This window comes from Mesoplodon bidens (genome assembly GCF_964165515.1).
Source record: "Mesoplodon bidens genome assembly, chromosome: 9".
NCBI lineage: Eukaryota > Metazoa > Chordata > Mammalia > Artiodactyla > Ziphiidae > Mesoplodon > Mesoplodon bidens.
In genome coordinates this window covers 48,212,037-48,228,605 of record NC_138166.1, presented here as the reverse complement: position 1 = coordinate 48,228,605, position 16,569 = coordinate 48,212,037, and the positions used below count along the sequence as shown (strand labels likewise).

The 16,569-nt window shown below is 36.9% G+C and overlaps 1 protein-coding gene across 1 annotated transcript in view; it reads left to right on the top strand.

Moving 5' to 3' along the window:
• The window catches only part of PPP1R9A (protein phosphatase 1 regulatory subunit 9A), a gene marked incomplete at its 5' end in the record, with an annotated part of 154,227 nt that overhangs the window by 69,621 nt on the left and 68,037 nt on the right, over positions 1 to 16,569 (top strand). Inside the window, one exon of the mRNA XM_081243663.1 lies at positions 6,289 to 6,444. Within this exon, the coding sequence (XP_081099789.1) occupies positions 6,289 to 6,444 (156 nt within the window). The remainder of the gene's footprint in view (positions 1 to 6,288; positions 6,445 to 16,569) is intronic.

The window sequence follows — 16,569 nt, the reverse complement described above, 5'->3', positions numbered from 1 at the left end:
GTGCTGTGCAGATGCGGCTATAACTGTATTAATTCACTCAGCAAACATTTGTTCAGTGCCTACTGTATGCCAAGCAGTGTGCTAGCCACACTGGGATCACAGGGATAGATTATGCCTGGCATTCTCAGGGAACCTGCAGTTGAAAGAAGTTGTTGGGAGGAGGCAGATATAAAAACAGCCAGGCTTCCTGAGTGACAGAAGGCATGCCATGGAAACATAAAGGAGTGAGTTAGAAGAGTTTTATGCCAGCAGCTTCACAGGATGTGCTAAGTAGATGGATATTCATCTTGGACCACTGGGGCAGGAGGGGAGTCGATCAGTGAGGAGAACAGAGGCCTGGACGTTTGCTTGGCCTTGGGTAGAAGCTGGTACCTACTCCAAAACTGGGAATACAAGAAGAGGAGCAGGTTTAGGGAAAGGAAAAGTTTTACTTCAGAAATGACCAGTTTGCTTTTAAAAGATTCATGTGGCAAAGTCTTCTAGTATATTATATTTATGAGACCAAAAGTTAGCAGATGTCTGGTTACGAGATATGATGAAGCCTTTAGCCTGTTGCTACTGTAGTATAAGTACTGCAGCAGCAGCAGCAGTGATCACTTATTTTGAGCATTGCCATGTTCTTGACCTTGTGTTGAACACTCTACAGGTACCATCTAACTTAATGTCATGACAACCTTGTTATACTAAGGAACTATTTTTATCCTCGCTTTATAGATGAGGGAATTGAAACTTAGACCTGAAAACTAACTTTACCAATATCAAGAGCTGAGATTTGAACCCAGGCCTAAGTGACTTCAAAACCAAGATTCTTTAATTGGTCACCACTTAACTCACCACTATAACAGACACTGTCTGTTCCTTCTGTAAAACCTACGCTGAGATCTATAGCCCTCCTGAGTATTCAAGGCTCTAATATGTCTACATGCTTCTGGTCCCACCAGAACTACCAGAAGAGGCAGAACCTGTCAGTTGTACTTAACATTGTAACTATGTATTTTAATAAAATATTAAATCCCCCAATAGCATATGAGTATAAAGGAAATTGTGTCTATGAAAGCAGATAAAATGCTTTGCAAAGATTCAGTAAAGACTGGTAGCTCAAGAAAATTAGATGTGAGAAGGAAACGTAAAAGAGAAAAACCATAAAAATTTGGAGGACCTTAGCACTCATTTTGCCCTGCAAGAATCTTTTTCATCCATTTTAAGACACTGCATTAATTCTGTAGATTATATGCTCTGGTTCTGGTTTATATAAGAAAAAGTGCATGAAATATCAGTCAGCATACCTGTGAGCCAAACCTTTTGAAGGGGACTTCTATGCGCTTGCCCAGGGTGAGCATATTATGAGAGAAAAGAAGAGGACAGGAACTTTGGAGCTCATTGCAGGCAGGTGCAAGTCTTCAAAGTGAACTGAGTGATAATGTTCAAAGATGTGGAGGGTGAATTTCAACACCATAGGATTATGCACCAGGGTTTTTGGTTGGAGAAAAATAAAAGGAATGTATTTCCATCTTTTTTCTACAAAGCTTTAGTTCTGTAGACTGTAAGCAGGGTAGCATAGAAGAAAGAGCATGGGCTTTGAAATATGTTAGATGTGTAGCTTCAGCAACATAACTAATTGACCTTGGGTAAAGTCTCTGAACCTCAGTTCCTCAAGTTAATACGGTATAGTAATAACTATATCAGTTTTTTAAGGAAGGTACAGTGGTGGGCATATAGTAAGTTACAAAATAATCACTGTTCTTTTTTTGACCCTTTTTGGGAAGCCATTAAAGAGTATAAGATATTAATCAAGAAGGTAGACAAGAAGATGAAAAGGCAAGAACTATTTTTGCCTTATTTAAAGTGGATTTGCAGGTTGGCACGAAGAACTTTCAAGAGTCTCTGTTTACTTGAAAGATGCTGAATCTTTTCAGAATAAAGAGATAAAGAGAAGGACCTGGATACCACTGGAAATACTTTGTTGTAGCAACTTTTGGGGGGTAAACATTGTCCATCTTCCTCTGTAAATGTCAGATTCAGTACAATTTAATTTTGAGGTTTATGAAATTCTGCTAACATATCATTCCATGTAATTTATTTTATTTGCAGATTACCATAAAAATAATATCCATTTTCCACAAAAATAAAAGAATCAGAAGAACACATATTCTAAGTCTACCACATGTAACTTTTTAACTTCCTGGTGTTTATGAGGTTCTGTAGTAAATGCACCCTTTATTCTAAAGCCTATTTAGGATGGGAGTGGTAAATGATCTGTGAGAGAGAATGGCAATGTAAAGTTTTTAAACACCCTATCCAGAGTCTCTAGTAAGTAAGAAGTAGAATCAAGACAGTAAAATACACATGTTGTCCTCAGGATGCTTATGAGACTAATTAGAAACAGAAAACATTAGTAAATGGAAAGGTGAAATGAAAGATAAAAAGTTTTAGCAGAATTGCAGGTGATTTGGGTATTGAGAAGAGAGACCGGTAGAGTAAAAAAAAAATAAAAGAATCAAAAGAATTATTAATAACTTACATTTATGGAGATAATTTTGATGACTCAAATGGGTAACAAAGCCAGTATTATACTTAGAGGTAAGAATTGTATATATTGTACAAGCCTTATCCTGTTAGTCACTAAAAGGGGCGTTAAAAAAATAAATGTGATAGAATGCTGCCTTCTCGTCAGATGACTTTGCAGTGCATTTTCTTGATATTATTGAAAACTTCCTTAGCAGGTTATAGATATTACCAAGTAAATGAATTGGCGTTCTTGGATTTATTCTTTTAAAAATGTTTGTTAAGATCCTGTTATAGGTTAGGCCCCCTCCTAGGCACATGCTTATGTTCATTCCCTTAGATATGGTGAAGAAGTATCTATTTTCAAGCTGGCAAAGGGAAATCAAATTGTTCATTTCAACTCTTATGTTTAAAATGTGCTGCATTGTCATCAGACTTTAAATTTAACTTAAGATATTATTGAGTCATTCATGATAGTCATCAAATTGATTTGATATAGAAGTGAATTTTGTGTTCCTGGCTTAGGCCTTCATAATAAACACCCGGCTTTGCTGCTAGTTGTAACTATAGGTTCAAAAATAAGCACAGAGTTCTATATCTCTAAATCAAAACTTTCATCAGGTTATCTTGAGATTGTACACTTTGCCAGCCTTGCTACATTTCTATTAATTAACATCACTGGGATTCATAAAGTACCTATTAGTTCTAAAAATATGTATAAATAGGAGATGAATTAATTTACAGAATATCGCAAAAAAAAATACCAAGTCTGGAATTAGAGCCCTTTTAAGGTTTATAGGAACTAATCATACCACAAATGGAAGCTATCTGGAACCAAGCAGCCCCACTGTTCAGCTACCTTGCCCTGCCAGTGCCAAAGACACTTAGAATGGTATTTACAGTTTAGACATTTTCGAACTGGTTTCTTTCTTTCTTTTTTATTATTTTATTTATTTTTATTTTTTTAACATCTTTATTGGAGTATAATTGCTTTACAATGGTGTGTTAGTTTCTGCTCTATAACAAAGTGAGTCAGCTATATGTATACGTATATCCCTATATCCCCTCCCTCTTGTGTCTCCCTCCCACCCTCCCTATCCCACCCCTCTAGGTGGTCACAGAGCACCGAGCTGATCTCCCTGTGCTATGCGGCTGCTTCCCACTAGCTATCTATTTTACATTTGGTAGTGTATATATGTCCATGCCACTCTCTCACTTCGTCCCAGCTTACCCTTCCCTACACCCCATGTCCTCAAGTCCATTCTCTACGTCTGCGTCTTGATTCCTGTCCTGCCCCTCCTACTGAACGCTGGCATAAGACCTCAGACCTTTCTTCTTTTCTTTTTTAAAAATTTTATTTATTTTTGGCTGCATTGGGTCTAGTTGCAGCACGTGGGCTCAGTAGTTGCAGCATGTGGGCCCTAGAGTGCACGGGCTTCAGTAGTTGTGGCACATGGGCTCAGTAGTTGTGGCTCAGAGGCTCTAGAGCGCAGGCTCAGTAGTTGTGGCACACGGGCTTAGTTGTTCCGCGGCATGTGGGATCTTCCCAGAACAGGGATCCAACCCGTGTCCCCTGCATTGGCAGGCAGATTCTTAACCACTGCTCCACCAGGGAATTCCCTTCAGATTGGTTTCTAAGGACCCCTAGGGTTCCAGGTGCTGATGAGCTATATAGTATAAAGATGGAGGCCAGGGCTTCCCTGGTGGCATAGTGGTTGAGAATCTGCCTGCCAATGCAGGGAACAAGGGTTCGAGCCCTGGTACGGGAAGATCCCACATGATGTGGAGCAACTAAGCCCATGCGCCACAACTACTGAGCCTGCGCTCTAGAGCCTCTGAGCCACAACTGCTGAGCCCATGTGCCACAACTACTGAAGCCCACACGCCTAGAGCCCGTGTTCCACAACAAGAGAAGCCTCTGCAATGAGAAGCCTGCACACCGCAACTAAGAGTAGTCCCCACTCACCACAACTAGAGAAACCCCGCACACAGCAACAAAGACCCAACACAGACAAAAATTTTAAAAAATTAAGAAAAAAAAGATGGAGGCCATCCACCTCTTTCCCGTTCAGTCAAAGCATCGCTGATTATATTTGGGCTGTTCCGGGGAAGGGGGTTTCTAACTAACATGTAACCAGTTCGGAAAATCACTGCTCTGTATGAAATATCCTGACCTTACTTCTATACACAAATGCCACCAAAGTCAGAGTCTTCATGATAATAGTCTCTGTGTGTGGAAAAAGAGTCTGAGGATAATGAGGCATCCTTTGTTTGTTCATCGTGGTCAATGCCCGCCAGATTCCTTAATAGAAATTGTATCTACTTCTGGACACCACAATTTAAGAGAAAATACCGAGAGCTTGGAGAGAAGTCAGAGTACAGGCGCAAAGACAATTACAGAGAATGAGACCTATGAGGAAACTAGAATTATTTTACTTTGAAAGAGAGAAGTCAGAACGGCAATTCATTAATGGTCTTCCAGAAATTAGGAATTATTACGGTGAGGTTAAGGATTGGATTTCCTTCATTTGCAAACATAGTCAAGTAAATACCGTTTCAGGTTTAGCAAGAAGAATATAGTGTAAAACCAAAAGAAAAAATAACAGTAAGATGCTAAGCCTCTTTAATCAAAGGAATAGATCACTCAGTACACTATGAAATTTTTTTTAAAGGCAATATGAATCCCTAGCTGTTTTATGTATTAAATGTAATACTACCTGAAGGAACAGGGGTGAATTAAATGAACTTTGTTTTTCAACACTGTGACTCAGTGATTTATCTTTAAATTATATCAGATGGTATAGATTTCAAACAATTATTTTGAATTAGAGTCTCATAGCCTGATGCCGCCAGGAGAGGAGCTACTTTCTAATAATGTTAAGGAACTTAGTGGTGAGGAGGAATATTTATTCCAAGGGTCATGAACTCATATACCTACAGGGGCCCGTGGGTATCATGAAGGAGTGATGCTAACAGCTTAGAATAATGAATTATGGAAGTTATGGTGTATTAGAAAGTGTATCTGTGTAAAGGGACAACGACTGCTGATTCTGGCCAGTGGTTATCATGTTGTTATATGCCTATATTGCCAGATCTTTGGCTTTCTCAAGAAAAACTGGAAATCTAGAATCTTAGGTGAAAGTTTTTAACATTGCCAAAATGCTGAGATTTATTAAAGTAGTACTGTATAGGCAAAGCAATACACCTGTGTGGGCTGTAAGTTACAAACCTTTGGTTAATCGTTTAGGTCACTAGTTAACCACCACGTTAGTTAAACAAACAAATGAAACAGAGCTGATTAAACTCTAAAACTTAGGAGAATCAATCTGCTAAACCTTTGTAAGGCTTAATTAAGGTCCTTTCCAACTCGATGAATCTTTTGGTCTCCCCTTCCTTCTTCCCTGCTGTCAATATTGGGTGACTTATTCATTACAGGTGGTGGGAGTTTAAAGGGATTCCTTATTTCCCTTAGCAACATAATTTTATTTAGTAAAAACATCAAACACTTTGATTTAAAATAAAGATTTTGTTGCTTTACTAAAGATACTGCTGATGCTATCAGATTTTTAGAAATGCACTTATAAATGGCATAGACATGTCACTTTGGATCGTTGAACTAACATTTGTTTGTAACATTGGCTGAATGAGGCATGCTTGACTCAAAAGCCTACTTACACTTTTACCATTTGGTGACATTTTATTTCTCTTTTATAAAATATTTTAAAATAACCCACCTCCACATGGGTAAGGACAGCTGGATTTCTGAAATCCCCTTCCTTTCAGACAGGAGAATATGCCACAGATGAAGAGGAGGATGAGGTAGGACCTGTTCTTCCTGGCGGTGACATCGCCATTGAAGTCTTCGAGCTGCCTGAGAATGAGGACATGTTTTCCCCATCAGACCTGGACACAAGCAAGCTCAGTCACAAGTTCAAAGAGGTAAGTTGCTGATCTGCAATGTATTTTTCTATAGCTGTCTATTTCATTATTAAGTATATATATTTGTTTGAAAAGTGTATTAAGAATAATCAGTTTTCTAAAGAAAGCCTTTCAGTAACAGATTGTCCTGAATCTCATTGAAGTTCAAGGCAAAAGTTAAGTAGATCTCATTCCACAATCATTAATTTAAATGCTTGTTATTTGTCATAGTGACAGTTTTTAACTTGTCTGTTCCATAGTTTCAAGCTATAGCTTAAATTTGCAGTTTTCGTGTCAACGTTATATTTGTAAAGCTTTATGAAAGTTTTGGGACCTGGCTTTCCTCGAAGGCAATGATTTCTAAAAAGGCTTTTGTTTTTCTTTTCCTAAAATAGACAAGGTTCCAACAGGGATCAGATGATATTCCCAAGTGGTTTAATTGAAGAAAGTTTAACAAATGAACTTTGAGTAGAGTTAACAGAACTACCAAGGGATGGTGCAGTGCAGAGGGACTGGCCACAGGGGAAGTTGTTACCATCTTTTGGCTTAATGGGTAAAGAGGGAAAGAGATTACCTTTTTTTGAAGGAGGGTCATTCAACGTCTGCAGCTTTGTAAGATGCAACCACTGCTAAAAACTACATCCTGGGGGTAAGGGTGATAATATACCAAGACCCTTCTGTCCTCTTGTTGATGCCTCCCATCAGCCTAACCCAGGCAGGGGAGCCTGGGAGATTCAGTCTTGAAATCTGAAGAGATTAGCCTCCTGAGGCAGGAGCTGTCAGAAAAGGGCCAGGAATGGATCCTGAGGGGGCAAATGCAGATAACCACAAAAACTCTTCTTTCAAATTAACTTCTCAGAACCCCAAGTTGTAAAACAGAAACAGTGACGAATGGGTCCACAAGCATTTTATTCTTCATTGCTTTGTGGAACATCCTCCGTTGTTGGAGACAAGTATGTCATTATTTACAGCCTGCCCACAATAACCCTGAAGCACTGAGACTTGAAAACCATTGTTTTGTGGTTGCGAGTCTCTTAGGGACTTGACCACGTGGAAAATATATTCTCCTATTCATGAGAAACAAGGATTATAATTGCAGATTTATAATTTATAACTTTATTTATAATTTCTAATTTTGATGTATTATAAACAGGTCAATTTTATATGTTCTCATGTTTTATCTAATACACCTAGCATATTGACTTACCTTTTTAATTCCCTATGACAAATTTATAGTTGTGAGACCAGTGTCAAAGTGAATGTACTTTTCAAATATAAGTTTTTATTAAATAAAACAACTTATGTTCATTATAGAGTTTTAGAAAATACAGATTTGTATAAATGCCAAAAAATCATTCCTAATCCCAGTATTGTGGTATTTGGGATTGTAGGATGTATACTGTGTTAAATTCCTGCTCTTGATACTTTGAAATGTATTATTAGGATTTTCCCATGTCATCAAATATTTTGCCATGAATGATGCTTATTTACTGTTTCATCTTATGGATCTTATATAATTTACTTAATTCTTTGTTTTGGAACATATCTTTTGTTTCCAGGTCTTTTTAAATTATTAAAAGTAATGTTGCAATAAATATTGCAATAAATTATCCTTAGGATAATTTCTTACAGTGGAATTATTAGATCAAAGAATATGAATATTGTGGGGACTTGTACTTAATGCCAAGTTGCCACCAGAATGGCTTTTTTCAGTAATATAGAAATTTATTTATGTCACCCAGTGGTTTCGAGTGCCCATTTCTCTTCCACATATTGTTATTAGTCAGGTTGAACCATTTCCACTTATATAGTTCACAGAGTCCTTGAGGCAAACTACATGGGTTTGTCAGATGATTTATGACTATTCCTAGTTCTAAATCAGATACAAACGTCTCAGTGACAGTGAAGTACACTATCATATAATGATTAGAATTCTCTTATAGTAGGAGTAGCAATGCCTATCTTAGGACCATTTCTTATAAAGTCTTTCTAGATTAACTGATATCTTCAAACCAAAGAAAAATGCAGAAAAAGAAAGTTCTTCTGCAGGAAGTGACTGAGTGGGAGGAAGTGGTATAATCTGTTTCTCTTCGGCTCTGATTTGGCCCAGTAATACATATTATCTGAAGAGTAGATGAACTATTTGTTCTTTAAGAAATCTTCCTTGAGAAAAGACAGTCTCTTCAATAAGTGTTGCTGGGAAAACTGGACCGCTACATGTAAAAGAATGAAATTAGAACACTCCCTAACACCATACACAAAAATAAACTCGAAATGGATTGAAGACCTGAATGTAAGACCGGACACTATAAAACTCTTAGATGAAAACATAGGAAGAACACTCTTTGACATAAATCACAGCAAGATCCTTTTTGACCCACCTCCTAGAGTAGTGGAAATAAAAACAAAAATAAACAAATGGGACCTAATGAAACTTAAAAGCTTTTGCACAGCAAAGGAAACTATAAACAAGACAAAAAGACAACCCTCAGAATGGGAGAAAATATTTGCAAATGCATCAACGGACAAAGGATTAATCTCCAAAATATATAAACAGCTTATACAGCTCAATAACAAGAAAACAAACAACCCAATCAAAAAATGGGCAGAAGACCTAAATAGACATTTCTTCAAGGAAGACATACAGATGGCCAAGAGGCACATAAAGCTGCTCAACATCACTAATTATTAGAGAAATGCCAATCAAAACTACAATGAGGTATCAGCTCATGCCAGTTAGAATGGACATCATCAGAAAATCTACAAACAACAAATGCTGGAGAGGGTGCGGAGAAAAGGGAACCCTCTTGCACTGTTGGTGGGAATGTATATTGATACAGCCACTATGGAGAACAGTATGGAGGTTCTTTAAAAAACTAAAAATAGAATTACCATATGACCCAGCAATCCCACCACTGGGCATATACCCAGAGAAAACCATAATTTAAAAAGACACATGCACCCCAATGTTCATCGCAGCACTATTTACAATAGCCAGGTCTTGGAAGCAACCTAAATGCCCATCGACAGACGAATAGATAAAGAAGATGTGGTACATATGTACAATGGAATATTACTCAGCCATAAAAAGGAATGGAATTGGGTCGTTTGTAGAGACGTGGATGGACCTAGAGGCTGTCATACAGAGTGAAGTAAGTCAGAAAAAGAAAAACAAATATCATATATTAATGCATATATGTGGAATCTAGAAAAAGGGTACAGATGAATCGGTTTTCAAGGCAGAAATAGAGACACAGATGTAGAGAACAAATGTATGGACACCAAGGGGGAAAAGGGGGTGGTGGTGGTGGGATGAACTAGGAGATTGGGATTGACTTGTATACACTAATATGTATAAAATAGGTAACTAATAAGAACCTGCTTAAAAAAAAAATACCCTAGGACCTTCTAGGAAATCTAAGAGGACTCAGTCATATTCAGTAGATGCCCCTGCCTTGCTTATATTCCTCATTTTACTGATTGTAGCTTGTATTGTTTTCCTCATCTCATTCTTGCTACACTTTGGGAAATCCTCACATATTTTGTGCTAATTAACATAACACTCTCAATTTAGTCTGTCTCTTTGTTATTGTCCACTCACCTTCCCATCTTCTGACATACATCTAATGAAAGAAATAGAGGAATAAAAAGCTGTGATCATTCACAAATGTCCTTGATAGTTGCCCATGGAATTCCAAGGGTCTTCTGAAATATTATATTTTTGCTTGTTTCTTTTGTGTTTGTGGTTGCAGTTGTGGTCGATGGTGCTGTGATTTTGGTGAGCCTCTGATAAATCTGTTCAAATAAATTCTTGTTCCAATCAACAACAAAAAAAGAATAATACCATTTGGTTTCATTTATATGTGGAATCTAAAAAAATAAAAAAATCTTCCTTGAATGTTGTAACTCTCAATCCAACTTTGAGGCAGTGAGAACAAGGTTGTGTACCCTGGCAAAAGCCTATTATATAGCTCTTCCATGTTGCCAGGTAAGCAGGACCCCTACTCTTTGTTAGATAATTGAGCTGGAAATAGGGTACACATTTTTTTAATGGAAGCTAAAGAGCCTAAAAAGCAGAAATAGTATATAGAAGGTTATAGCCTCCATTTTCTGAATTGAGCCAAGGACTCAGTGCTCCATAAATATTGTTTGAAGTTGACTCCATAGTGCAGACAGCTGCATGATCTGGACCAAGGGTTGGCAAACTATGGCCCATCGGCCAAATTGGGCCTGCTGCCTTATTTTGTAAATAAAGCTTTATTCAAACACAGCCATGGACATGCATTTATTTATTGTTTGTGGTTGCTTTTATTCTACAACAGTAAAGCTGAGTAGTTGTACAGAGACCATATGGCCTCCAAATCCTAAATTCTTTGCTGTTTGGACTTTTACAGAAAATGGCTGCTGACGTTGGTGTAGGCTGCTCCATGATCTGGACCCATTATATATAGCATGGCTGATTTAGTTTTAGCCTGAGTAACCAAATCTGTAATTTTAATTTTGGCTTTTAAGAATTGGAGGTTTGTCACCACCTCTAGAACAGACAAATACCACATCATTTCACTTCTAATCCTTTTATTCTCTTTTGTTTTATATTTAACATATGAATATATTTATTTCTTCAGGAGATTGCTATTCAGTATCAACTGTGTGGCCCTCTGTCACAGGATTTGTATCTTGTACACTGCCACTATCACAGTTTGAAATTTCTTTATGTGATTAACATACACACCCAAATACTGTACAGTGTTAGATATTTTTCACAAGATTATACACAAAACCTGGGGTGGAGTTGGAGAGTCATTTTGTGTTGGAGTCTGTAGAAAGTCTCATATTACAGAGAGTTCTCTTAATTACATTATTTCAAGCAAAAGTATATGTTACACTGTTTGGGCAAAGCAAATTAGACTAACATTCTCTCAGTCATTCCTACTTTTAGCCCATTATGTATCTTGCTACTAGAATCTAAGCTTCTCTGTTTTTGCTGAATATTGTACCCACAGTCTTTGCACAGTTCTTGGCATAGAGTTAGTGGTTAAGTATTTGGTGAATGAATGGTATCAAGCATATACTAGAATTTGTTGTATAAACAAGACAACTCCCTAATTTAATTTTCCCAAATAGCTGACAAGGGGGCTAGCGCTTTTATTACATGCTCATTTACCCATTTCCTTCTGGTTGGAGGCCCAGCGTTATTATCTACAGTATTTGTGCCTTCACACTCTGGACTGCTTTTGGTCTTCATATTGCGTTCCACTTTCTCATTAATTTTTGGTGCCGTACTGTTAGAATATATATAAAACATTGATGGAGGGCTTCCCTGGTGGTGCAGTGGTTGAGAGACCACCTGCCGATGCAGGGGACACGGGTTTGTGCCCCGGTCTGGGAAGATCCCACATGCCGCAGAGCGGCTGGGCCCGTGAGCCATGGCCACTGAGCCTGCACGTCCAGAGCCTGTGCTCCACAACGGGAGAGGCCACAGCAGTGAGAGGCCCGCGTACCGCAAAAAAGAAAACAAAACCAAACATTGATGGAATAAATCAGATCCATCTAACTCTTCTCTTCAGAAATTCTGTTACTTTTCAACTTATTCAAGAAAACACTTGAATCACTTTAACTCCCTTGAAAAAACTTCCTTGCATTTTCTTACTGTAATTACATTAAGATAGTAAATTAACTTGCAGAAAACTGGCATTTTTATCACATTGACTCTTTTAATCCAAGTTTATGGAATGTATCTGTTTAATTCAAGCCGTTTTTTCTGACCCTCTCTTAAATTTTATAGTCCCCTCTATTATATTAATGTCACCTAAGAAAATCTTAACTAGAGTGGATTAATCAAAAGCTGCCACAAAGGTTATATTAGCTCCAATATAAGTTAAGAAGTCTTCTCTATTTTTCATTTTCAGAAATGACTTTTATAAGAGACACTTAATGACTTGCATAAGGTGGCAATTTCTGTTCCCTGAAAGTTTGTTATTATTCAGTTGTAAAACCATCTGTGCCTTTGTGGAGGAAGATTTGAAATACTTTTTTATAATAGCTATTAGTCTTTTCAAGTTTTCAAGTTTTTCTTGGGCCAATTTTGGTATTTTGTATTTCTCAAGAAATTCATATATTTCCTCTAGGCATTCATATTTATTAACTTATATTTTTATAACATACCTTTAAAATACTGAAATCTTTAGTATCTATAACTAGTTTTTAAAAATTCTTTTCTTTATTTGAGTACTTTCAATTTTTTCTCAGTGTTTTTTTCTAGAATTTATCTGTCATGTTAGCTTTACATTTCTTTTTAAATTAAAAAATACTTATTATTTCCTACCAATATCTTTATTTTTCCTCCTTTTTTATTTTTTGGCATTAATCAGTTGCACTTGGTACATTTACTTTTGATAACCCTTAGAGTCTGATAAGTGTATTTAAAGCTGTAACTTTTTTCTGAATATTGCTTTAGCTACATGTCACAATTTTTTTTTACATTTAGAATGCCACTGCCATTTAGATGTAATTTGTTTTGCAATTTCCTCTTTAACACAAGAATTATGTAGTGGCATATTTTACTTTCCACGCATATCAACTTTATTTTGCTATCCTTTTGTTATTGGCTTCTAATTTTATCACACTATTCAGAAAACATATTCCATATGGTAGCTATTTAGAATTTTCAAGACATCTTTTGTAACCTAATTCATAAATAGTTGTATCTAAATATTGCTCATGTATGTAAAAAGCACACATATTCTGTGCTTGGGTATGAAATTTATATAAGTTAAATTTATATAGATAAGATTAATAATACAAACACACACGTCTTCTCTGCAGTGTGGCTTAGATTTTGTTGGCTTGATGTACTAATTCTGAAAAGCATATGTTAAAGTTACCAGCTACAGTTGTTTCTTTCTTCCTATAATTCTAGCAATTGTAGTTTTATACATTTTAAATCTTTGTTGTTAGCTGCCTATATGTTCATGATTATTACAGCTTTTCGATTTATTGTAACATCTCCCTTGTTTCTAATGATGCATTTTATCCCAAATTCTATTTTGTCTGATAGTAAAAATTCAACACTGGCTTCCTTTTGCTTTATATCTGCTTCACAGTATCTATTTCTTCCATCTCTTTGTTTTCAGCCATTCTGTATCCTTTTGCACAATTGTGTTTCCTTCAGTCAACCTATTCCTAAATCTTATTTTTATACTACTCTAGGAGTCTGTCAGTTAATTGGTGAGTTTGCCCCATTTATATTTACTTTAATCATTTTAATATTAGAACTTACATCTGCCACCTTATTTCATATATTACAGTTTCCATGCTTCTTGTTTTGTTTTGATCTTTTTATCTACTTGCCATTAGATACATCAAATTTTCATCTGCTGCTTAAAAGTTACACATTTTTATTCTATTCTTCTAGAGATTACCCTTGAGTAACTTTGACTCAGTCTTAGGATATTTTCTCCCAGCAATATAGAAAGCAGATCAGCAGCTATGTCTTTACCATTTAACAAAATGATAGCCATAGCATATGCTTATCTACCTCTCCTCTCCTCTAATTCTAATTATCATAACACGGAAATGATAATTAGCTGGTTTTAATACTTTGATTCACAAACTTTTCCCCTGAAAATGTTGTAGGACAAGCTTCATTGTTTTGAACTAGCATTGCATACTGTAAAGGAAAAGTCTAATGACAACAGATATTTGGATGCTTGTATTACTTTAACCTTGTACTTTAAATTTTTTATCACAATTTCTTTTTTTTTTAAACAACTTTATTGGAGTATAATTGCTTTACAATGTTCTGTTAGTTTCTGCTGTATAACAAAGTGAGTCAGCTATATGTATACGTATATTCCTATATCCCCTCCCTCTTGTGTCTCCCTCCCACCCTCCCTATCCCACCCCTCTAGGTGGTCACAAAGCACCAAGCTGATCTCCCTGTGCTATGTGGCTGCTTCCCACTAGCTAGCTATTTTACATTTGGCAGTGTATGTATGTCCATGCCACTCTCTCACTTTGTCCCACCTTACCCTTCTCGCTCCCCGTGTCCTCAGTCTGTTCTCTACATCTGCATCTGTATATATTTGTTAGCATTTGTTAGCATATGGTATTTGTTTTTCTCTTTCTGACTTACTTCACTCTGTATGACAGACTCTGGGTCCATCCACTTCACTACAAATAACTCAATTTCATTTCTTTTTGTGGCTGAGTAATATTCCACTGTATATATGTGCCACATCTTCTTTAAAGTTTCTTGAAGTAGGGCTCCTTTCATTCATTTTTTTTTCCAATCTGCTTTCCTTGTTTTATGTTTGTGTTTATGTTTTCATTTAATCTATGAATATTTTCTTCATTTTTAATTTTTTTCAGTTTCTGTTTCTTTTCTAGAAACCCTGTCTTCAGTATTATCTTTTTTATGTTTCTTTTCTGTTTTTTTCTATTTCTGAGATTGTTCTCAAATGTGTCCTCTCATGTCAATGATTCAGTTTTCTGTAGCATTAAATATGCTTTTAACTTCAAGTTCAGGTATGCTCTTTAGCACCTCTAAAATGACTTAATTCTCTTAATTACATTTTTAGTTTCCTTACTCTCCACTCATTCCTCATGCTTCTTCACTTTCTCTTCATCCTGGTGTTCCATAGAGTTACTTTAAAATGTCTTTTTTTTAATGGGATATATAATTTTCACAGGTTTACTTATTTGAATTTTCAAGTTGATACTCTCTTTTCCTTGATCTGAAGTATTTAGTAATAGGCTCAGTTTTGCCTTTTTCTTATTTACCTTGAAATGAGGCAAAAAACTTTTTTTGTATTCAAGCAGCAATTATCCACTTTTAAAAATTACAAATCCCATTTCTAGACCTACATCAAGAGGACATATCTATGTGCCTAGTTTCCAGCCTGGTTGCTGTTTTCTGGCAACCTATCATCTAAAGCAATTCTCTGTACTAAGGTGGGATATCCAAATCTCGCCACTCAGTTCTTGAAGTTAAAGGGAAAAAAAAGTTACTCCTTGCTATCAAAGCACTTACTGTGACTGCCTCTGTATTGCTACACTTTGTGGTCTGCAGGTGAAAGTAGGCAATGTGCCACTATCAGCCACCTTTCCTGCATTCTTTTCCTCATCTAGCAGTTGCTTTCTGAATGAATATGGAAGGTGGAGAGTTAGAGAACCTGGTTTTAGGACAGCTCCTGGGAAGGACAGTGGAGGTTGCCCATCTTCCTCACTGGATAGACCTGCTATCTCAAGCAATCAGTGAGAGAGACACAAAGCATCTCCCTGTCTTTAGAGTGAAGCTTGACTAGATTTTTCTTAATTCAACTTCATGACTCCTTCATATTCTAGTAACAGTTGTTTCTAGTTTCAGTGTCAATTTGGTTGTGAGTTTTTCCTTTGTAATGTGATTTCACTGGAAATTTAGTGGGAAGTAGGAAGAGGCTGAATCGGAAACTGCTGGCCAGGTGCCATTTCAGTGGACTATCCGGTGTTTCCCCTCCACCGTTCCTTCTCGGCAGTCATAGATATTAGCTCCCAGTAAAAACAGTTCTGCATTTGTCTTGAGGAAAAAATATGGAGTGTAAAAAATTGTGTTATTTTGCTTACATAAGTCATAGAGAATCTATGAAAAGTAATCTAGAAGAAGTTATTAATGCATTAGATAGTAATCTTTATGGAACTTTTCATTAATACATAGAGAAGGTAAAAAATGTTACGTACTTAACAAGAAATAGATACTTATTTAAAGAGTAGCTGGGCTTCCCTGGTGGCGCAGTGGTTGAGAGTCCGCCTGCCGATGCAGGGGACATAGGTTTGTGCCCCAGTCCGGGAAGATCCCACATGCTGCGGAGTGGCTGGGCCCGTGAGCCATGGCCGCTGAGCCTGCGCTTCCGGAGCCTGTGCTCCGCAACGGGAGAGGCCACAACAGTGAGAGGCCCGCGTACCTCAAAAAAAAAAAAGAGTAACAGTAATTACAGGCTGTCATCTACATCCAGCACCTTCACCATCAATAACCAGTTTATGAGCACCTCCTTAGAGAATGACCCTGTGCTGCATATACTGCAGTTAGTGTTGCCATTCACATTAGGTTATATCATTCAATCAGCTGATTTCAGCTAGTTTTGCATAATCTGTTTCCTGAGAAAAACA